This window comes from Chiloscyllium punctatum, chromosome 24 (assembly GCF_047496795.1).
Source record: "Chiloscyllium punctatum isolate Juve2018m chromosome 24, sChiPun1.3, whole genome shotgun sequence".
NCBI lineage: Eukaryota > Metazoa > Chordata > Chondrichthyes > Orectolobiformes > Hemiscylliidae > Chiloscyllium > Chiloscyllium punctatum.
The window spans coordinates 65,453,082-65,477,229 of record NC_092762.1 but is presented as its reverse complement, the minus strand read 5'-3'; the positions used below and the strand labels follow the sequence as shown (position 1 = coordinate 65,477,229).

General features: G+C 37.1%; 1 protein-coding gene across 1 annotated transcript in view; it reads right to left on the bottom strand.

Moving 5' to 3' along the window:
• Positions 1-3,829: 3,829 nt before the first annotated feature.
• The window catches only part of fzr1a (fizzy/cell division cycle 20 related 1a), a 39,925-nt gene continuing 19,606 nt past the window's right edge, over positions 3,830-24,148 (bottom strand). Inside the window, exons 5-14 of the mRNA XM_072594047.1 lie at positions 22,970-23,097; positions 22,494-22,576; positions 22,138-22,321; positions 19,679-19,744; positions 18,256-18,358; positions 13,239-13,423; positions 12,233-12,466; positions 10,926-11,030; positions 9,272-9,364; positions 3,830-4,846 (exon numbers count right to left, since the gene is read on the bottom strand). Of these exons, the coding sequence (XP_072450148.1) occupies positions 4,805-4,846; positions 9,272-9,364; positions 10,926-11,030; positions 12,233-12,466; positions 13,239-13,423; positions 18,256-18,358; positions 19,679-19,744; positions 22,138-22,321; positions 22,494-22,576; positions 22,970-23,097 (1,223 nt within the window). The 3' untranslated portion in view covers positions 3,830-4,804. The remainder of the gene's footprint in view (positions 4,847-9,271; positions 9,365-10,925; positions 11,031-12,232; positions 12,467-13,238; positions 13,424-18,255; positions 18,359-19,678; positions 19,745-22,137; positions 22,322-22,493; positions 22,577-22,969; positions 23,098-24,148) is intronic.

The following is a 24,148-nucleotide window of genomic DNA, read 5'->3' as shown; positions in this document are numbered from 1 at the left end:
ACCACGTAAAATTTTTGGTTAAGGAGAGAATGGTCAGTCCACCAGAAGGCTATCCTTTTTATTGAATAGTGGATATGTTAAATTGATTGAAGTATATGGATGGTAAACGACTACACAATTCTTCTGAGAAATATAGTACCACCTCTTTACAAGATTTTAGAGTATGAGTACTGCTTGTGAAATGCAATTATTTTGAAAGTTCTGGTCTATTTTACTGATTTAACCAAGATCAACTTTCTTCATTCTCCATTACAGTTAAAGTTTGCATCAACTATCCCAGTCATTTCTCCTCATCTGTCCTCTGAAGTAGTCATCCTTTATGCCTGGTTATTGACCTCAAGTTGGTGCAAAAACTCATCCATCTTATATGTACAGAATTTCAGAAATCAGAAAACTTCACTGTTTTAAAGAAAAAGAGAGATTTAATTCAATGAGAAGGATGAAATACCCATGATTAACAAAGGTGGTACAGCATCCAATCAAAAACTAAAGCATATAAACAGGTGAAGCTAGTGACAGCCAGAGAACTGGGAATCTTGTAGGAAGAAGCAAGGTAAAGTTGTCATAGCCTTACCAGACAATAGGGTTGCTCGTTCATTAAAGAGATGACTAGCGGTGGTTTAACCTGAGAGTCACCATGCCTCAGGCGAGGGCAGAGGTTGAGAATGAGAATGAGAATGAGAATGAGAATCCTCATGGTAACCTTAGTGTGGAAACTGAACCCATGCTGTTGGCGTCACTCTACATTACAAACCAGTAGTTTAGCCAATTGAGCTAAACTAACCCCAGAAACATGTAGTGTATGGCAATAATGCAAATAAAAGAGGTTTAAAAAATAGTAGTAAATTGGTAGGAAATATAAAAACAAGAGCTGGAGTAGGGGGCAGAGTGTAATGTATCCAAATTTCCTGATGATCCAAAAAGAGTTGGGAGGACTTAAGAATTCTGAAAGGGGATATGGATTGAGTGAGTTGGCAAAAACTGGCAGATTAATGTAAGAAAATGTGAGGTTGTGCACTTTTAGCAAGAATCAAAATAATCAATTATTAAACAGAGACTTCATAAAAGTGCAGTACAGAGGAATTTGGTTGTTCTTGTGCATGAAACGAAAAGTTAGCACTTGAGTATAACAAATAACTAAAGTAAGTGGAATTCTGGCCATATTGCTAGTTGTTTAGAATTTAAAAATAGGGATGTCTTGTTAGAAATGTACACACCACAAGGCCTTGGAGCAGAAATAGGCAATTCGTCTAGCGTCTGCTCCATCATTTAATGAATTTCATGGCTGATGTGATAATCCTCAACTCCATTTTCCAGCCTTTTTCCCAAAACCCTTCAATCCCTTTGTGATTTAAAACATGACCAGCTAAACCTTGAATACACTTAACAACATAACCTCATCAGCCTTCTGCAGCAAAGAATTCCACAGATTCATGACACTCAGCAAAGAAGTTCCTTTCATCTCAGTTTTAAATGGATGATCCCTTACTTTGAGGTTATACTCTCTGATCCTACACTCTTCTACAAGGAGAAACAAGTGTTCTGCATCTACCTGGTCAAGCTCCTTTGGAATCTTATGTTTTAATAAAGATTTTGCTGAAGTTACACCTGGAGTAGTGTATACAGTTTTGGTCTCTGTGCTTAAAAATATACACTGGCATTAGCAGTCCAAAAATGATTTACAGGACTGATTCCTGGGATGAAAAAGTTGATTTATCAAGAACTACTAAATAGATAAGGCCTTTGTTCATTAAAGTTTAAAAGAATTAGTTGCTCAATTACTTTTGTGGATGGATGGCCCAAGTTAAATAATTTGTTTGCTTTCTGACCTTTGCTTATAAAACAAATCACCACAGGAGCATTATTCAACAGCCATGAAATGTGTCTGTACAGAACTTAGATTAAGATTTACTATGACAAATTCCTTCAGGACAGTCAATTAGAATTGCTCCTGGAATGCTCAACTTTTTCCTATTAAAAAATAAAAAAATACTCCAATTAATGAAGATCTGTGCTGATACCTAGATTAAAAAAGTGTTTTAGGAAAATGAAAATTGTTGACAGGATTAAATTTTGTCTTTCAAAACACAGCAGGCCAGGCAGCATCCGAGGAGCAGAAGAATCGACGTTTCAGGCATAAACCTTTCTTCTTATGCCCGAAACGTCGATTCTTCTGCTCCTCGGATGCTGCCTGGCCTGCTGTGTTTTTCCAGCACCACACTGTTCTTCTCACTGACTCATTTTTCATTCCCATATTTCCTTTATTGAACTATGAGATGCAACTTGAGTCTACAAAAAATGCACTAATCTCAGAATTGGTCAACCATTTGACTTTTTGAGAAAATATTCTTTCACATACTACATTACCATGATAATCTTTTAGTTTAAAATTAATCTTCAAGTGGTCCAGATAATCATGGAGGAGTGGCACATTGCTGTATCCCTGAAAAAATTAATAAAGCATTGCTTTTCACAGCTTTAGTCTTTCAAATAAAACACATCACTGAGAGGTCTTCTTTGTTTAATGCCTTTTAGGTTATGTTTTTAATAACTGTATAGCTTTTATAATAACCATATGCTAATATCCAATATATTAAACATCCTTTAATGATAGCTCACAAATTAATATATATTTTGATATTTGAATAAATAAACTTGTTATTAAGTCTTGGATATTTTGCACGGCAATTTATTTGGCAAATGGTAAACAGGCAGATATTGGAAGTTTAGTCAGCTAGGGTCGTACCACCACAGCTATGAAGCATTTACAATACATAAGCACATAAAACTTCCCAGTTCTCAGTAAGCACTATTTATTTGACTTTTGTAAATCTAACATGCCAGTTCTTTTCGGGGGGTGGAGGAAGGGTGCATTATGCTTTATGATAAGACAACTATGTATCATTGAAATCTTGTAATATTGTAATCAGGTATTCATCCATTGTTAAACAGTATATTTCATGTCTCTCTCAAAGAAGTCTTCTGTAATTCATAAAGTGGGAACAACACTTGAAAATGAAGTCTTTTACTGTCATGGTAACATCACTACACTATAACCTATACCAGGTAACATTGAAATTCACCATAGTTAAAAGGGAGAAATGACAATGAAAGAGAAGGGAACATTATTTAAGTTCATGTCCAACAACAGCTCTAAGGGTTCGGAAGACAGCTTAATGTAGTGTTCCTCTGACATTCATCAAATAGGTGAAAAGTCTAAACTGAAAATACTCAATCAATCGAATGCATTTCACTGTATATTCAGAAAAACTGCAAGTGTTTTCAAGACCTTTTTAAAATTATAAGCAAGTTTATTCTGCACAGCCATGATCACTGGAAAGAAAATCCATATTTGTATATTTAGATGGCTTGAATTAAAGGGGATCTATTCTATGTTGTCAAAGATAGATTTGAATGCAGGGGGGGAGATACATTACTTTCTACTGTCTGCTCTCAAACTTAGGCTTCATTTAGTGTAACCTGGTGTAAAGCAGGAAAATGATGAAAAACTTTAATCTCAGTATGAATTTTTAGTTAATAATTATGCAAAGATCCCAAATTTCTTTTCTTAAAATATGAATGAAGTCATTTATAAATATTGTGTAACTAATTTAGAACATGTGGTAAATATATTTGGACTTTTTCCTATTTTTAGTGAGAACACATATGACTTGCAAGATTACAGTGCAATTCCAGTATTCAAATATCCTTACATCAGCAAACTTGCAGATTTGTCATATTATATTTTGTTGTGTTATCCTGGCTGTTGTCTCAGTGCGTTGTACGAGGTGCAGATAATGAAGTTTCAAGTCACATTGTGCAACACCACTTTTACCATTTTAACAGCTTTACTCACTTCAATTGACCATCAGAATATTCATCCACATATACAAACAACTTCAAAAGGTACTCACTCACTATTACAGAACACAAAGCAGTTTTACAGCTCAACTGAAGATCACAGATGGTATTAAAAAAAGTGTACAAAAATTACAGTCTGAGTAATAATTGCCACTAATGGTTAAAAATTCAAGTGCTTTTGCCATCCATATTTGTACAGTTTGACAGAAAAGTATTTTCAACATTATAAGCAGCAAGACCTTTTAAACTCTGATACAATTGAAGTTCATGCCTCATTTGATATTTATATCTAGTATTAAGAATTTTTGCCAATCATAATTTTAAATAATATAACGATTGGTGCAGTTCAACATGATGTTAACCCATCAAAGGCAGTCATTTTAACTAAATACTTAAGGGAAGTAATCTTCCTGCTTAACAAATTTGAAAATCCTTGTAATACAGTTACAAAATATATATATATATATAATATAGGCACACAGGAAAGCCTATTATTCAGGGTTTCTTTTAAACATTACACTTATCTCCATAATCAAGTTTTCTTTAGCATTCTCACTGCATTTCTACAGAACTTTATATTCAATGTACATTTTTCAATACCAACAGAAAAATATTTACAGGTAGCACTGTGCATTTCATAGCTTGGCATTTCATTTCATCTGAAAGTTGCGGCTGGCATTTTATATAAACTGTACAAGCAAATTAGAATATCAGCACTTAACGAGACCTTAATTCAAAACCTTTGGCAGTCTTTTCAAACAGTTCTTTGTAAACAAACATAATTGAAAACATACTTTAAAAATTCAACCTGTTTGGAATGAGCAGCAAAATCTTTACAACATCCATCCAAATGAAAAAAATCAGTACCAGCATGATGCAAGTTTCTTGTATATTTATGGGACAGTTAGAATTTTCCCTATTTAACACAGTAATTTCTCAATCATCATCGTATTCTTGTGAAGAGATTCAGCACAGATATGGATTCCTGTAAATTAATTCAAAAGAAAACTTAAGTTTCTGCATTCATAAATGTTTTTACCCCAAGTTTTAATTAACTCCCTTTTATTAATATTCTATTGGTTTGATATTCAATGTGTCTTGGTAGAAAATGTAGTTCTTTGTAGACCAATTGTCAGTAGCATATTTGTTCAGTATAAACCATTACATTATTTTAGAATGATCATATTTTTCCTTTCTTCCTTTTCTCCTGCACACACATTCCATCTTATTATAAAGCATATCCCAATAATTTTGGAGAACTGTCATCACCAGTAAGCAGAGCGCCTGACTAACCAGATTTAATTGAAGACACGACTTAACAACATGAGAAGTTGGTAGCATGATGGCAATGTCACTGAACCAAAAACCCAGAGGCCAATACTCAGGTAACACACAGTTTAAATTTCACATAGGGGGATAGAGCAGATGAATGTATGGCTGAGGAGCTGGTGTATGGGAGAAGGATTCACATTTTTGGATCATTGGAATCTCTTTTGGGGTAAAAGTGACTTGTACAAGAAGGATGGATTGCACCTAAATTGGAAGGGGACTAATATACTGGCTGGGAAATTTGCTAGAACTGCTTGGGAGGACTTAAACTAGTAAGGTGGGGAGGTGGGACCCAGGGAGATAGTGAGGAAAGAGATCAATCTGAGACTGCTACAGTTGAGAACTGAAGTGAGTCAAACAGTCAGGGCAGGCAGGGACAATGTAGGACTAATAAATTAAACTGCATTTATTTCAATGCAAGGGGCCTAACAGGGAAGGCAGATGAACTCAGGGCATGGTTAGGAACATGGGACTGGGATATCTTGGCAATTACAGAAACATGGCTCAGGGATGAGCAGGACTGGCAGCTTAATGTTCCAGGATACAAATGCTATAGGAAGGATAGAAAGGCAGGCAAGACAGGAGGGGGAGCAGCATTTTTGATAAGGGATAGCATTACAGCTGTGCTGAGGGAGGATATTCCTGGCAATTATTCCAGGGAAGTTTATTTGGGTGGAACTGAGAATTAAGAAAGGGATGATAAACTTATTGGGATTGTATTATGGACCCCCCCAATAGTCAGAGGGAAATTGAGAAACAAACTTGTAAGGAGATTTCAGCTATCTGTAAGAATAATAGGGTTGTTATAGTAGGGGATTTTAACTTTCTAAACATCGACTGGGACTGTCATAGTATTAAAGGTTTAGATGGAGAGGAATTTCTTAAGTGTGTACAAGACAATTTTCTGATTCATTATGTGGATGTACCTACCAGAGAAGATGCAAAACTTGACCTACTCTTGGGAAATAAGGCAGGGCAGGTGACTGAGTTGTCAGTGGGGGAGCTCTTTGGGGCCAGCGACCATAATTCTATTCGTTTTAAAATAGTAATGGAAAAGGATAGACCAGATCTAAAAGTTGAAGTTCTAAATTGGAGAAAGGCCAATTTTGACGGTATTAGGCAAGAACTTTCGAAAGCTGATTGGAGGCAGATGCTCGCAGGAAAAGGGACAGCTGGAAAATGGGAAACCTTCAGAAATGAGATAACAAGAATCCAGAGAAAGTATATTCCTGTCAGGGTGAAAGGAAAGGCTGGTAGGTACAGGGAATACTGGATGACTAAAGAAATTGAGGGTTTGGTTAAGAAAATTAAGGAAGCATATGTCAGGTATAGACAAGATAGATCAAGTGAATCCTTAGAAGAGTATAAAGGAAGTAGGAGTATACTTAAGAGGGAAATCAGGAGGGCAAAAAGGGGACATGAAATATCTTTGGCAAATAGAATTAAGGAGAGTCCAAAGGGTTTTTACAAATATATTAAAGGACAAAAGGGTAACTAGAGAGATAATAGGGCCCCTCAAAGATCAGCAAGGTGGCCTTTGTGTGGAGCCACAGAAAATGGGGAAGATACTAAATGAATATTTTGCATCAGTATTTACTGTGGAAAAGGATATGGAAGATATAGACTGTAGGGAAATAGATGGTGACATCTTGCAAAATGTCCAGATTACAGAGGAGGAAGTGCTGGATGTCTTGAAACGGTTAAAGGTGGATAAATCCCCAGGACCTGATCAGGTGTACCCGAGAACTCTGTGGGGAAGCTAGAGAAGTGATTGCTGGGCCTCACACTGAGATATTTGTATCATCGATAGTCACAGGTGAGATGCCGGAAGACTGGAGGTTGGCAAATGTGGTGCCACTGTTTAAGAAGGGCGGTAAAGACAAGCCAGGGAACTATAGACCGGTGAGCCTGACCTTAGTAGTGGGCAAGTTGTTGGAGGGAATCCTGAGGGACAGGATGTACATGTATTTGGAAAGGCAAGGACTGATTCGGGATAGTCAACATGGCTTTGTGTGTGGGAAATCATGTCTCACAAACTTGATTGAGTTTTTTGAAGAAGTAACAAAGAGGATTGATGAGGGCAAAGCAGTAGATGTGATCTATATGGATGTCAGTAAGGTGTTTGACAAGGTTCCCCATGGGAGACTGATTAGCATGGAATAAAGGGAGAACTAGCCATTTGGATACAGAACTGGCTGAAAAGGTAGAAGACAGAGGGTAGTGGTGCAGGTTTGTTTTTCAGACTGGAGGCCTGTGACCAGTGGTGTGCCACAAGGATTGGTGCTGGGTCCTCTACTTTTCGTTATTTACATAAATGATTTGGACGCGAGCATAAGAGGTACATTTAGTAAGTTTGCAGATGACACCAAAATTGGAGGTGTAGTGCAGAGCGAAGAAGGTTACCTCAGATTACAACAGGATCTGGACCAGATGAGCCAATGGACTGAGAAGTGGCAGATGGAGTTTAATTCAGATAAATGTGAAGTGCTGCATTTTGGGAAAGCACAGCTTAGCAGGACTTGTACACTTAATGGTAAGGTCCTAGGGAATGTTGCTGAACTAAGAGACCTTGGAGTGCAGGCTCACAGCTCTTGAAAGTGGAGTCGCAGGTAGATAGGATAGTGAAGAAGGCGTTTGATATGCTTTCCTTTATCGGTCAGAGTATTGAGTACAGGAGTTGGGAGGTCATGTTGTGGCCATACAGGACATTCATTAGGCCACTGTTGGAATATTGCGGGCAATTTTGGTCTCCTTCCTGTCGGGAAAGATGTTGTGAAAGTTGAAAGGGTTCAGAAAAGATTTACAAGGATGTTGCCAGGGTTGGAGGATTTGAGTTATAGGGAGAGGCTGAACAGGCTGGGCCTGTTTTCCCTGGAGCGTCGGTGGCTGAGGGGAGACCTTATAGAGGTTTACAAAATTATAAGGGGCATGGATAGGATAATTAAACAAAGTCTTTTCCCTGGGGTCGGGGAGTCCAGAACTAGAGGGCATAGGTTTAGGGCGAAAGGGGAAAGATATAAGAGAGACCTAATGGGTAACCTTTTCACGCAGAGGGTGATACGTGTATGGAATGAACTGCCATAGGATGTGGTGGAGGCTGGTACAATTGTAACATTTAAAAGGCATTTGGATGGGTATATGAATAGGAAGGGTTTGGAGGGATAAGGGCCGGGTACTGGCAGGTGGGGCTAGATTGGGTTGGGATAGCTGGTCGGCATGGACAGGTTGGACCGAAGGGTCTGTTTCCATGCTGTACATCTCTATGACTCTAGTGGAATTCAAATTCAATTAATAAATCTGGAACATGAAGCAAGTCTCAGTATTGGTGCATAACCTTGAAAACATTGCTGATTGTCATAAAAAGCCAACTGCTTCATTAATGTTATTGAAGAAAATAATATTGTTGTTCTTACCTGGTTTGGTCTATATCTGACTCTAAATTCACAATAATGTTACTCTTAACTGCCCTCTGAAATGGCCTAGCATGCCACAAGGAGAACAAACACTAGTCTTGTCAGCAACCTTCATATTCCATGAAAGAACAAATCTACATGAGCCAAAAGTTTGTATTTATCCATTAGCCTATTAATTGTCATGAAGGTCCCAATGAGTAACTTCATCTTACATGGTGCATACTTTAAATCCCAATGTAGACAGGCTTCATGTTGTGGCTTATCGCAATGGAATCCACTTTGATATCACAATGACTAATAGATAAGAAGCAATTGCACCTAAAATGTCGCTCTGGACTCATGCACAAAGCAAAACAGATTATCTTCCCTTGCCTCTGAAAATGTTGCATTACATGGATTGATGGAGTTTTGACACATTGATGCAATACCGTGTTTTTTTTTCCAATTAATCACTCATCTAATTCTGTGGGAAACTCACAGGGAAACACAGTTGGAACAAATTATGTTTTATAATACCTTTAAGTGAAGGTGCAACAATCAACCAGATTGGTGACTCCTATACAGCATGATTTTATTATGAATCAAAAATACGATCTATTGATTCTTTAACAAAATCAAAGATTTCTGGTGCAGCTTTAATATCATTGCAGCTACCCAAGGTATCATACCTTAGTTGAACGAGTTTTACTAAACACATTCCAGAATCGGAGTGTTTCATCTCCAGCTCCAGTTACAATGGCTTCCCCATCTGGTGACATTGCCTGTAGATAAAAAAAAAATATGAGTTCTTTATAATGCTTGTGAAAGTAGTACATTTTTTTTGAAGCTTATAAAAAATATCTTGTTTCCACTATATCTGCATTTCCTTTTTTTGCCTTTTCTTCAATCTTCTCTTTCAGGCAAAAGGTAATGAGAGACTGATTTAATTGATATTACATAATAATGAGTTCAGTAAGGCAGAATACTTTCACCTACCTATTCAAATTCTACATTCACCTACATAACAGGTATGCATAAAAAAAGGTAAACACAGATACATCTTCTTTGAGGCTGTTATACTAATGATACCTATAAGAGAAATACATGTACACAAACTTTTTCAGTATGACTCTGACTATGTAATGACAGGCTGGTGCACTCCCACAACAGCTTCCTGTATATAGGTCAGCAAGCCTGGACAAATTGTTTGGTTTTATGTTGTGGTATTATTAGTAAACTACATGCTAGAGTTGAGCTAGGCTGCTCAATGCAGGCAACTCCCTAGTTCCCATATATAGACCCAGCATTCACCAAGTGTTAGTGTTTAGGACTGTAAAACAGAATTATGCACGTGGCAGTTCAAAACTGCATTTCAGAATGACCGGATACAGTGACATGAGCAATCACGTGTAGCAGTCTCTCTTGTTGGCCATTGTACACCCAGCAACATTCAGAAATGGAAAGATAAAATCTACCTGCAGACCGCCTCTTCCCCTAAAATCAGCCAAGATCTTCAGGCTTTGATGTTGATTTCTTGATTTTGCTGATATGCATAATGTATTCACAGCAAGGAAATACAAAATAGAGGAAAAGTTCCAGGGGAACTCTTCAGAATATTACAGAGTACTTGGAGATAGTTCTATAACTGACAATAGCTAAACAGTATTGATCTTGCTGGGAGAAATGAAATTTATTTGAGGCAATTTTTTTCTTAGTTCAAAAGTTGGTATACATTTTTCTTACATTCAAGTTCAATACTCTAGGATTAAAAATAATGCAGTACATTTGCATTGAAACGAGGGATCTGATTTCATGAGGGGTATCCAGCCTACACTGATCCTTGTAGAGTACATATGTTTTGAGGCTGCAGCTTTCATAGCAGACCGATATCATTATCAATGCCCACACATCATAGTTTAGATTAAGTAGATGGTAATAAATATGTAGGATTAGTTCATTGATTCGAGACACATCTAAACCCATTGTCTGGCATATCCTAAACTGCCCAGTCAAGGTCTTTGTCGAGCTGATGCCATTTCTATAATATTACGTGCAAACTAACTTACATTACCAAATAAAGTTGAAATTAATGGGATTAATTAATAAAGCTTTTGTCAACAATGGCTTAGAACAGATATCTTAACTAACAGTCAAAGGCTGCAAATACTTAATGTCAATATTAGCAAAGTCAAGAAAGCTTGTCCAAAATTATCCTGAGTCAATCAGCCTTGTAAGCTTTTTAGCACTGAATGCATACATAGTTGATTATAAAGTCAAAAACATTATTATTTTAATCTTTTGAGTTACACAATACAAATATGAAAACCATTATGACTAACTCACCAAATATAGCACTCTGTATGAATGCCCTGTCAGCTTGGCTACTTGTGTTAAAGATGGATATTTCCACACCAAGATTTGATTTTGTGAATAACCATGAGTACTCACCTACAAATAATAAACCTAATTTAGTGAAACTGATAAAAATGTACATAAAACCACTGTAGCACCACTTAAAAAAGTGCATTAATATTCCAATTGTACTCCAGTTATCATTGTAACATGTTACACAACAGCACCAATATTCATAACAATGTGTTACTCTTACATTTATTCTGGATTTCAACTGTTGCCCATTCCCAACAAGGTGCCTTTATCAACTGCCATAAAAATCTGCAAAATCTCTCAGTAATTATGTTCTCAATGAATGGAAAGTTTTCCCCAAGTACCAATTAAGTGAGATTGAGGAGAATATAATGATTTATTTGCTAAAACAATAGTCCAAATATTCTCATCATCATTGGTACAGACTTGACCAATAGTAATCCTCTTTAAAATTACTGCTCTCCTGTCGATAGCTTGTCTGGCCACAATTCCATCAAATAAAAACACTGAGAAATACACTGAGTGCGGGAGTAACATTATACATCAGTTTCTTACACAACTTACTCCCCAATTTCAGAAGTTAAAGGTCACCAAGACATTTTGAAAGTGACTGAAGAAAGCTGTGTGTGTACGATAAGGAGAATGGAGAGAAGGTGGCAGCAGTGAGGGAGGGAGTGTAGGAGCCAGGTAGATAGGGTAGATGGTTTTTGGCAGCAGCAGGGTCAATTGGGAGGCAGGTCAGTTCACCAACATTTTCTAGGTTAAGTTTGAGAGAGTCAGAACCCTCTGAATCCTCCAATGTTAAGGAGCTTTTTTATGTAGGGTTCTAGATGTAGAGGAATTGCTCATTGAAAGTTTAAATTTCCTAGGCTATTCTCGTGGAGGTAACTGTATCAGGAATTCTGCATGGTCCCAATGCGCATCTCCAGTCTACTCTACTCCATTGACCATATAACCATTGGAATAGCTAGACAATATTAAAACAATACTTGAAGAAAATGAAATAATCACTAAATCCAGATTAAAATATACTTTTATCAATTCTCAAATATGCCCATTATTGATATGACCAATATTAATTACCACCTGTTGGACTGACAACCAGAGTGGTTTATTAGCAAGCATTACCACCATTGGTTAAGCCAGAACAGATAAGGATTGCAAGTTCCATTCTCGAAAATAACAGTGGTGAACCTCTAGGGACTTTAAGACACTGCATTAGCTTTCCTTTAGAAATACTAAAAGCAAATAAACTTTTTACTTACTAGTTCATTTGCATGTTTGGACCAAGCAAGGTTGCACACCTGGGAACCTGTATCAATGCACTGCAAAGGCTGAGAGGTAAGAGTATTCCAGAACCGGATGCACCGATCAGCAGTTCCACCACCTGATGCAAGGAGACCATGCTGATGAGGGGACCAGGCAATAGCTTTCACTGCTGCAAGATGCTCTGTATACTGCTGTACTGGGCCTGAACTGGAATTGTTCCACACCAGTAGCTAAATAACAACAAGTTATATGTAAAATAATCAGATTTTGCAATATGAAGTACAAATATTTTGTCTTTAAATAATCTTTGATTCACTTAAATCTGAGGACTCAAAGAACAATAGAACAAAAAAAAGATAATTCAGTAAAACAAGTGACTACACAGTGAAGGCAGAAGTGATTCATTTTTAAAATCTTAAGTTCAAATGACTATTTTTTTTTAAAGTGAAGTGTAAAGACAAGGTGATACTAATTATGTACAAGAGTGAATATGTAGACAGTTGTTTAGCTTTCAGCAATGCTGCTCAAAAAAGCAGTTCCTGTAAGAAACTGTCTTACACTTGCTACTTCCTCACAGCAATGCAGTTGTGATCAGAGAAGAACTGACAAAGACAGAACACAAAATCAAATAAATATGCTGATAGTTTAATACCTAGCAACAAGTCAGATTACAGATGTTTTCCCAGTGCCCATTTTCTTCCTTATTCCTGTTCACTGTATTTCCCTAATGTTTCTAATTGAATTTCAGCATCTCATTCAAATGGCAGTTACTGATATACAAGCTGCAAAATATATCTCATTGGAAGAAACACAGCCAAGGATGTTCTTGTTCAAGAATTCCCTTTCTTACCGAAATTACTTTATAGGGATCAGGAATAGCGGCCCCATTTCCTCTTCTGGCACTAAACAGCACTGTACCCAACTGTAATGCCCTTACGGTTACTACAGCTTAGATCAGCTACTTAGTTTTCATCATGTTTTGGTCTTCATACATTTCATTACCTTGTTATCATTTCCTCCAGAGGCAAGAAGCTGGTGATCTGTCGACCATTTCAAACCACAAACTTCCTGTCTGTGACCCTGAAGTCGGCGCTCTGATTGCAAGGGTGGCGTACGGATATCTCTCTGAAGAATAAGACGGTCCCTACTTCCTGATGACAGTTGATCAGCATTCCATGCAAGGGCCCCTATAAGCACAAATCAACCTTAGACTGCGTATCAGGCCGAAAACATAAAAGAAAACTACTGACAACGTGTGTTTTGTTTTAAAGCTGCTTCAATTTGAATTGATTAGAAGACAATTTGCCTGCTGACAACAGATCAGCAAAAGTAAATACAAAGTTATTCTTTCATTTCCATCAAATATCAACCTTGCACTGAAAATATGGGATAGAACGTATAACAATAATGGCTTTAAAAACTGTGTTAAAAGAATTGCCACTTGGAAACATTTTATTTCAAGTTTGAAAATTTCTGACTTGTAGGTTTGGGTGCTATAAATACTTTGATAGGATAGGCTTTTTAAAAGGGTAAAGTTTTAAATAAAAAGGTAAAGATAGCAATTGTAATGGGACACCTAGCATTAGCATTCCTCTTTTCCGTTCTTGAATAAAAAGAAAATAAACCCTTTGTTCAACTTTGAGAAGGCAAGGTAGAAATGAAAGAAATACTATTTTGGTCTAAGGCCTGCAATTCACTCTAAATACTGTTAATTTATCAAAATGAAAAAGAGCTACTCTATAAAAACGTTTTCTGTTATAAACAGAGACATATAAATACTAGACTGTTGAACACTAATGAAAATTTTACCCATTGGTTTGCATTAAGCAGATGATTTTTCTGCCTATCACAATGGAATTTGCTCCTTGTCTTGTCAAATTATACTTCCTTTTGCCAATAATTATGAGAAATTTCTGTATTCAGTCTTCAGTAACTTAAGAAATCTGGTTTATCACCATGCTATATTTCATGGAGGTGGTCAACATTCAAATTTAGTGACAGATTATGCATTTATTTAAGCACTGACTGTCTGCAAATTAGGTTAAAGATTATTCTCTTTGTACTGATGGCATATGCAAGCTCACTGATGGGAACAGATAAATTCTCTCCAACTGATGTTTCACCAAGGAAAGCATTTGAGAGCAAGATATCAAATATCAGGTTGTAAGTTTGCTCACTAAGCTGGTAGATTTGTTCTCAGACGTTTTGTCACCATGCTAGGCATCATCATCAGTGAGCCTTCGATGAAGCGCTGGTGTTCTGTCATGTTCTATATTTGTGTGTCTTGGTCTGTTGTGGTGGATGATACCATTTCTGGTTCTTTTTCTGAGAGGTTGGTAAATGGGGTCCAAATTGATATGTTTGTTGATGGAGTTCTGCTTTGAATACCAGGCCTCTAGGAATTCCTGTGCATGTCTTTGTTTAGCCTGTCCCAGGATGGATGTATTGTCCCAGTCGAATGGTGTCCCTCTTCACCTGTGTCTTCTTGCAGACCAGCGTCTTCAGGAAAGCCACACACTGACCAGATACTCAACTTAAGGAGCAACTATCCCAGCACCCTCAAATGGAGCTGCATCAGGACATTATTTAAATGAGGCACAACACACTGCAGCACCTAGGAAGTAAGGGAACATAGAACATAGAACATGGAAGAATACAGCGCAGTACAGGCCCTTCGGCCCTCGATGTTGCGCCGATCAAAGCCCACCTAACCTACACTAACCCACTATCCTCCATATACCTATCCAATGCCCGCTTAAATACCCATAAAGAGGGAGAGTCCACTACTGCTACTGGCAGGGCATTCCATGAACTTACGACTCGCTGAGTGAAGAACCTACCCCTAACATCAGTCCTATATCTACCCCCCCTTAATTTAAAGCTATGCCCCCTTGTAATAGCTGACTCCATACGTGGAAAAAGGTTCTCACTGTCAACCCTATCTAACCCCCTAATCATCTTGTACACCTCTATCAAATCACCCCTAAACCTTCTTTTCTCCAAAGAAAACAACCCCAAGTGCCTCAGCCTTTCCTCATAGGATCTTCCTACCATACCAGGCAACATCCTGGTAAACTTCCTCTGCACCCGTTCCAGTGCCTCCACATCCTTCCTATAGTATGGCGACCAAAACTGCACACAATATTCCAGATGCGGCCGCACCAGAGTCTTATACAACTGCAGCATGACCTCAGGACTCCGGAACTCAATTCCTCTACCAATAAAAGCCAGTACGCCATATGCCTTCTTCACTGCACTATTTACCTGGGTGGCAACTTTTAGAGATCTGTGTACATGGACACCAAGATCCCTCTGCTCTTCCACACTACCAAGTAGTCTACCATTAGCCCAGTAATCCATCTTTTTATTACTCTTACCAAAGTGAATCACTTCACACTTAGCTACATTGAACTCCATTTGCCACCTTTCTGCCCAGCTCTGCAGCTTCTCTATATCCCGCTGTAACCTGCCATATCCTTCCTCACTGTCTACAACTCCTCCGACTTTCGTATCATCCGCAAACTTGCTCACCCAACCTTCTAACCCTTCCTCCAGGTCACTTATAAAAATGACAAACAGCAATGGTCCCAAAACAGATCCTTGCGGAACACCGCTAGTGACGGCACTCCAAGATGAACCTTTGCCATCAACTACTACCCTCTGTCTTCTTCCAGAGAGCCAATTCCTAATCCAAACCTCCAACTCACCCTCAATGCCATATCTCTGTATTTTCTGCAGTAGCCTACCATGGGGGACCTTATCAAACGCCTTACTAAAATCCATATATACCACATCTACCGCTTTCCCCTCATCTACCTCCTTCGTCACCTTCTCAAAGAATTCAATAAGGTTTGTGAGGCACGACCTGCCCTTCACAAAACCATGCTGACTATCCTTGATCACATCATTCTTATCCAGATGTGCATAAATCCTATCCCTTACAAAGCTAAGGAAAAACACCTATGCAATATATTCAGCAACAACAATAAGCGCAGTTAGTTAATTCCTATACCAGACCTAAACAAGAAGGCACAACACGCCCAGAAACTCTAGCCATACATTAAAGATATCTCAGATGATTATCAGACTATTCTGGCCCCTTGACATCACGGTAGTCCACAAACCTATGGCCACACAAACAGCTCCCGATAAATTTAAAGGACCCTGTACCAACAACCAGCAGAACGAACCTCATATGCAAAATAACCTGCATGGACTGCGCAAACATTACATCGCAGATTGGCAGGAAACTAGCCACCAGGATACATGAGCACCAACTAGGCACCAAAAGACATCATCAACTATCAGTAGTATCCATACACACAGACAAAAAGGGACACCAGTTCGACTGGGACAATACATCCATCCTGGGACAGGCTCAGCAAAGACATGCAGGGGAATTCCTAGAGGCCTGGCATTCAAACCGGAACATATTGAATTGGACCCCATATCCCAAACTCTCAGAAACAAAACCGGAAACGATATCACCCACCACAACGGACCAAGACACACAAATAGCAAGCAGGACAGAACACCAGCACTTTGTTGGAGGCTTACTGATGATGCTACCTAGCATGGTGACAAAACATCTGAGAACAAATCTACCAGCTGAGTGAGCAAACATACAACCTGATCCACAACCTGAGCTACAAATCTTCTCCAAAATCTCAAATATCTCAAGAAGTGAAGTATAAGTTTCTTCAACATAAGAAAGTATCTTAATTACTCAACATGAGTTCAGATTATTGCTAAAAATGTAGATTTTAGAGAAAGGTGGAGGAGTAGAGCAGTTTAGGAAGTGGTATACCCTAGCCAAAGATACAATTGCCAGAAGTAAGGTGAGAATATAGAAAAAGGCACAGCTACAAAAACAAATGACCGAAGTCAGTGAAAAAGAGAACTGGAAACTGGTAACTGGACTTGAAATGTTAACTCTTTGCTCTCCACAGATGCTGCGAGACTGAGTTTCTCCAGTAATTTCTGTTATTATGTGTTTCAGATCTTGAGTAGCTGCAGTTCTTTATTTTATTTTGTAACTTTGTTTAATGTTTAAATGCTGTTGTAATAAATAACAGTATCCCAGTCGCTTTCTTTATTGTCAGCTGTACCTGAATACTAATTTTTATGATTTACTAGAATACTTAAATCCCTCTGTACCTTGGATTTCCGCAGTTGTTATCCACTAAGACATTCTTCCTGCCTACTTCACATTTTCCCACATTAAACTCCATCTGCCAGATTTTTGCCCACTCATTCAACGTCTCTAAATCTTTCTGAAAACTTCTGATATTTTCTTCACGATATGCTTTTCCTATTATATTTATGCTGTTCCCAAATTCAGCTGCAATGCCTTTGCTCCTCATAACCACATTGGTGTAAATTGTAAAAAAGTTACCATCCTGGCATAGACCCCTGGAGGTCTCCACTCGTCACATCTGGCTAATTAGACAATGTCACATTGAGGCATACTACTTTCTGCCTTAAAGCCTAACGCTATCCATACTAATGTGTTATCCCTATGCCAATAGCTTTTACTTTCTGCAATAACCTTTGGTATGGTACCATACCTCATGTACTTTCTGGAACTCCAAATACAGTATGTCCACAATGTATGTTACTTCCCCAAAGAAGTTTAATAAATTGGTTATATCCAAGATTAAAAATGATTCCTGTCTGAGGAATCAAGGTTAAGTAGCATTCATTTTCAACAAAATTGGATATAATCCTTATCGGCCTTGTACATCCAATTTTAAAATAAATGCTCACCTTCATGTTTCTTATGTTGCAAAAGCTCTGAAGTATTGCATTATATATATGACAGTGAGGACATTATAAATATGGCAGTGAGATCATCATGGATTCTTAGGCAGAAAAGGGATGGAAGAAATCTTTTGGGGCATTAAAAAATGCCAATATCTGAAGAATATAAAACTGGCTGGAAAATATGATATTTTACTGAAAATGTGTGTTATCTTTGTGCTTCATATTATGAGGTTTAATTTGTTTTCCAACAACTTACCTACTCTAGCAGAGTGTCCTTCAAGTGTGGATAATTTTTTCCCTGCAGCTGTATCCCAGATCTGAACATATCCTTTGTGTGTTCCAACAGCTACCAGGTTTCCCTAGAAAACATTACATAACTATGATTTCTAACCTTTTTAATTTCTATCTGTACATGACAACTTTTATTGCCACCCATAATAGCTGAATAGTAAATCAAGACATTATAAAATTTATTTGTGCCTGACCTTTTCTAAAATTGTGGAGATAAAATTCCTATTTCTGAGCAATTTATGACCAAAGTGGCTTTGCTTTTACTATTCCCTAGCAAAGTTTAAGTATAATTTATAAAGAGAAGAATGTTATAGCTACCTTGATACCACATCACACTTGAAATTAAAACATACTTCTCATACCATCAAGTATAAATTATGGACACTTACCTACAATGGTATGGGAAACAGCAATATTGATATCAAAATATTTTGGTTTTTCATTATTTTCAGAAGAGAATGGTATACTCAGTGAATATCACAGGGTTTGTTAATAGCAAATCATCTCAATGTCCACATGCAACAATTTTTTATTAAGTTCCTTATTCTGTCCCTGAAGTTCAATATAATACTGAACAGAATTTATCCAGCGTGGATGTTCGGTTACCTGCTTAGGGTAATTCATAGCCCAAATAGTATCATTTAATATTTACTACTACATGTTCTGAAATGCTGAATGAAATAAAAGTCAGTACTACTTCCTAAATTTAGGCTCCTCTGAACTAATATTGCAAAACAAAATTGTTCTCTGAAGTGTCTAAAAGACAAACCATCATTCATTTATATGGTGTTGTTTATAACTTTAGAATGTCCCAATTATGCAGTCTTCAAGAGTGGCCAATGTTCAACAGAAAAACGTGGCAACTAATTTGTACAGAATAGTTCACACAAATGACTGTGGGATAAGTGAATAGTAAAATTTCCTTTCATTGCTTGAAGCACTAAGACCTAACACCAGGAGAAAAAACTCTGCTCTTTCTGAAGAGTGTTACTGGATCTTTTCCAAAAATAGTGAAAATACAGCTTTAATTATCTCAATCAATAATGACAACTTCAAAAGTGTAGCACTACTTTAGTGCAGCACTGAAATAACAGCTTCAATAACGTCTTCTATTAAGTGAATGGGTCTTAAACCTGTGACATTCACAATCAGAAGCATGTTACAATGGCTGATAAACCTTCCTTTCATATGTTACAAATTCACAACACATTTACAAGAATACGCAAAGTAACGGTGAAGTATACTGAATTTTGGAATTAAGATCATTTTTGCTTGTTGCAGTATTTCTTACACTGAACAAATTAATTAGGACTAAAACGGTTAAATGAAATAGGTGTACTTAAGACTTGAGCCTAGTTCTATTTTCACATCAAAAGAATGATATTTACTCTCTCTGACCAGCCAACTGATGTAACAGAATCTCCGTCAATAGAAAGGTCACACAACCTGATCACCTAAAAAAAAACACCACAGTTAGGATACACAATTTAAAAATATGTACACAACCAGAGCATTAAACTTTATTCTTAAAGCTGTGCTGAAAGCAAAAATCGCACAAAGGTACTTAAACAATTTATTCCAGACAATGATCTTTCTGATGCTGAGTTTTCAAATTACATATTTCATAATTAATATTAGATTAATACATTGAACTCTCTTTGTACATTTCAATATTCTAAGAGTGAGATCTCCCTTCTCTCAAAAGCACAGGCTTTGATTGATTTCCAGACTGTGAACACTGCACATATACAGAATTTAACAGTATTGTCAGCTACACAGAGCAAATATTTTTCCCTTTAGCATCTAGGAATTTCAGGGGGAAGTTTTAATTCAGTTACATTTTTATTGAGCTTTCTAATATGTAAAATATTCACATTTCATTTTAAAAGAAGCTTTTTCTTTACAGGAGCGTCAGACTGATTGAACACTTATTTTTACTATTTTGAAAGATAAAAACTTCAGTCATCATCTGGTTTCTCATTATAACTTGTTTCTTCAATAGAAGGCTACAGTACGTTGTTCTGACAATTAGCATGGCCTTTGATAATTCATGTTTAGTTAGAAAATGTGGGTTTGTAAATTTGAGAGGGTTCCCACATGCACAAATAATGGCTCAATCCAAAGTTACTCTTGGACTCTCTAAGGACAAATACCTTCCTCTTTACTTATTTAATGTTTATCAATGTATTTTCTTTGAAACGGTGTTGCAAATCAATTATGTGTACAACTGTGTATTGAAATTGACTGTTCTTAGAAGGTGCTGAGAACATTATGTAAAAAGACTAACAGTCTTCAGGTTCAGACGAAATTTATAAACTCAATTAAACTTAACATCTATCCTTTAGGATTGTGGTTAGTCGCGATTATACACCTTTGCAAATTTTAACTGTTAACCTACTTTTTGTTTGTCAGCTATATTTTCAAGGAAATAGCTGAAATGAATGAATGAAGAGGGCATATTCTTTCAGTCATTCTCATTTAAAAAATTCATTTAATGAAAAGCAATATCAATGAGATGATAGTTCATTAGTATTTGGAAGCTGAATATCCTTAAGACTGGAACACTGATGGACCAGAATACAATGGAATGACTTGCATAAGTGTGATGAGTATTATGTATTAAAAGGTAAGGTAAAGTCGACACAGTCTTATCAGACAGTAGGGCTGCTTTTTCATGATTAGTGATGGTTTAACCTCGGGCCACCATTCCTCAGTTGAGGGGAGAGGTTGAGGAGAATCCTTCATGGTAACCTCAGTTGGTGTGATACGCTGTTGGCATCACTCTGCATTGCAAACCAGTCAACCAGCCAACTGAGCTAAACTAACCCATGACGAATTATTTAGTGGGAACAGTCCAGAAAAGTCAAGAGATAGGCAAACTTCATAAAGACCTTTGCAACATGTTGCAAAATATAATTGGTGGAGCATGAAAATAATCATATGAACAAACAATTTCAAAAAATTGTGGACAATACATCCCAATCTAAGCAGTGACAGAATTTTGTTTTTAAAGTTTGAAACGAACTTTGCTACAATATTTACACAAGTAATAATGATGTAGAACTAATAATAAAATCAAGCCACCAAGAAAGTTTTCTACAAATAACAACAATGGAACAGAAATATGTGCTCTATTTTTCTAGAAAGATAAACTGGTATTCCAGTGCATGTGGAAGGCAGGTAAGCAGCATGAGAACCTCAAAGGTAATTGTTTTAATGCTTACTACAGCAATAACAAAAAAAAAATCACCATGACATACCATTCAGCACGTGATTTCTCAGAAATATTGATCAGGTTCAGCATCAGGGTTGTGAGGGAGCTGAATAAAAGCTTTTAAATTATAAAAACCCCATATGATTTGAACTAAAAATGTCTGTTATTTTAAATAACTGGTTTAGTCTTTCAATGATTAAATCATCATAGAAAACAGAAATCATAAAATCCCCACTGTGGAAGCAGGCCATTCGGCCATCGAGTGCACAATGACCGTCCAAAGAGCATCCCACCCAGACCAACCCCCTACCCTATAACCCTGCACATCCTACATTTCACCTACATATCCCTGGACACTGAGCAATTTAGCATTGACAATCCACCGAAATTGCACAAGTTTGGACTGTGGGAGGAAACCACAACACTCAGAGGAAATCCATGCAGAGATGGGAAGAATGTGCAGGCCCCACATAGACAGTTGCCAAAGGGTAGATTTCTGGCACTGTGAGGCAGCAGTGCTCACTATGGTCAACCAAATCGCCCAGTTATTAAAACATACATCTTGAGACAAACATGCAATAATTAGATTTTCATTAGATGTGGCCAGAAAGAGACTGGAATCCAAAGACTCACCTGGCTGGTACAAGCACTCCAAAGATAGACACACGTGCCAAGTCCAACACTTAATACATTTAGAGAAGACCAGTCCACTAAGTTTAAGTAAAAGTCATCCTGCAGTTCTGGTGCATCAAGAACTTTAAAGGGAATCTTTGAGATTTTTCTAGTTGGCTTTCTTGGTGACCGCAACAATTTTTGACTGTTTGAGATGGAAGAATACAAAATTAAATACCAACCCAAAATTGTTCTGCTCAGTTTTGGAAAAGGCAGAATTATTTAGCATATCACTGTTATAATTTTCTTGTGACCATTCATAAAAAAATTAGAAATATTAGAATTCTTATTACAAACAGCATGAGGTACAAGGCTACCTTTTATTACTAACAGGAGATAAGGAGTAAGGCGAAATGTCGTTTCCATCATCAGGACTTGCCCGTTTAGTGCTGAGCGAGTACTACAAAATAAAATCAACGATTAGATATGTTAAAAACATTTTTTAAAATTCCATCTGTGGAATCGGGGAACATAAAGTGTTTTCATGTATTCTTTAGCAAGAAAAAAATGACTCAAGATCTGAATTTACAATAAACCCAGATTTTCATTTCAGTGATGCGATCCAGTCAACTTTATTCTGTCAGTAGAATCATAAATGTAATTATGAACATAGACTTTATTCCCATTTATTTCCAGAACAAAAATAGCAGCAAATAATGTATATGAGAGTAAGGAGTGTAAAGTAAGCGTTAGTAAAGCACTGCACAAATTTATGGGACAAATTCCCTGCAGAACAGATTGTAAAACTTGTTATAAAAACAGATCAAATTGTTCAGTGATTAGAAATTCATACCTTAAATAAACTTTTCTTTTCAGGTGTTGATGGCTGCAATCTTCTGTCTTCAGTTTGAGGGTCTTGAACTTTTTCAATGCCTGCCCCAAGAAGCTCATTTTTAAGTAACGCAGAATAAGCAAGCCCATCTGTTAAAAAGGCCAAAGGGAAACACAGAAAAGCTTAAAATAAAACATAAGCTGAAGGAGGAACGCAGTTCTCACTTCAATCATTTAACCAGTCTTAATTAGTCAAAGTTTTATGATTCTACATTTTTCGATGCATGGTTAAATAACTTTAAAAGGCAGTGGGGTGATTTATCAACATTACTTATTAAGATTGACGTGCATAGTATCTTCCAGTACGGCAATATTTGTTAGTAGCAACTGATATATTAAATGATGTGACATCGAAGGCACAGTATTGCGGCAGTGAAGAACAGCAGTTTTTTTTTCTGATCAAATTAATTTACTTGAGATAGTATAAGCTTCATTTATCAAGTCTTGCATTTTGCCTACTGCTTTTATCCTTGTTCTAAAGACAGCTAAAATAAAAGCATAGGGCACTAAATGTGACCATTGATTAATCCACCAATAATTTAGGATGACAAAGTGCAACAGCTGTGCAATTGGATAGCAGATTGGGATATTACAAATGATATAATATTCTGAACTGTACCCAATCAGTCACATTATCATAGAGAAACCTATTTTGGCTCTGTGCTCTAATTTGCCTACAATTGTGTGAGAATTATCTTGAAAAAAGTTTAGTTTTGTACCTCCCTATCCTACACATTAGATTGTAAATTTTTTCATGGGATGTGGTCATTGCTGCCATTATTGCCCATCTCTTACAGTCCTCGACAGAATGGTGGTGAGGCAAATTATTCAACTGCTGCAGTCATTTGATACAAGCTTAGAACAATCGAGTGGGCAGTTAAGAATCAGACACCTTGCCTGTGAGTTATCTGCTGGTAATTCAGGTAATTATGGCAGAATCTTTTTTTCTATGAAGGACATTTGTAAACTAGTTGGGCGTTCAATGACAATTGAAGATAGTTCCATCCTCATGATTACTGAGGCGAATTTCATTAATTATTTGAATTAATTTATGAAATTTCAACTTCTACCCAGGATTTGAACCCTCGACTTCCAGCTTTATCCCTGTGATAGTTTTTATACAACAAAAGTCAAAAACTAT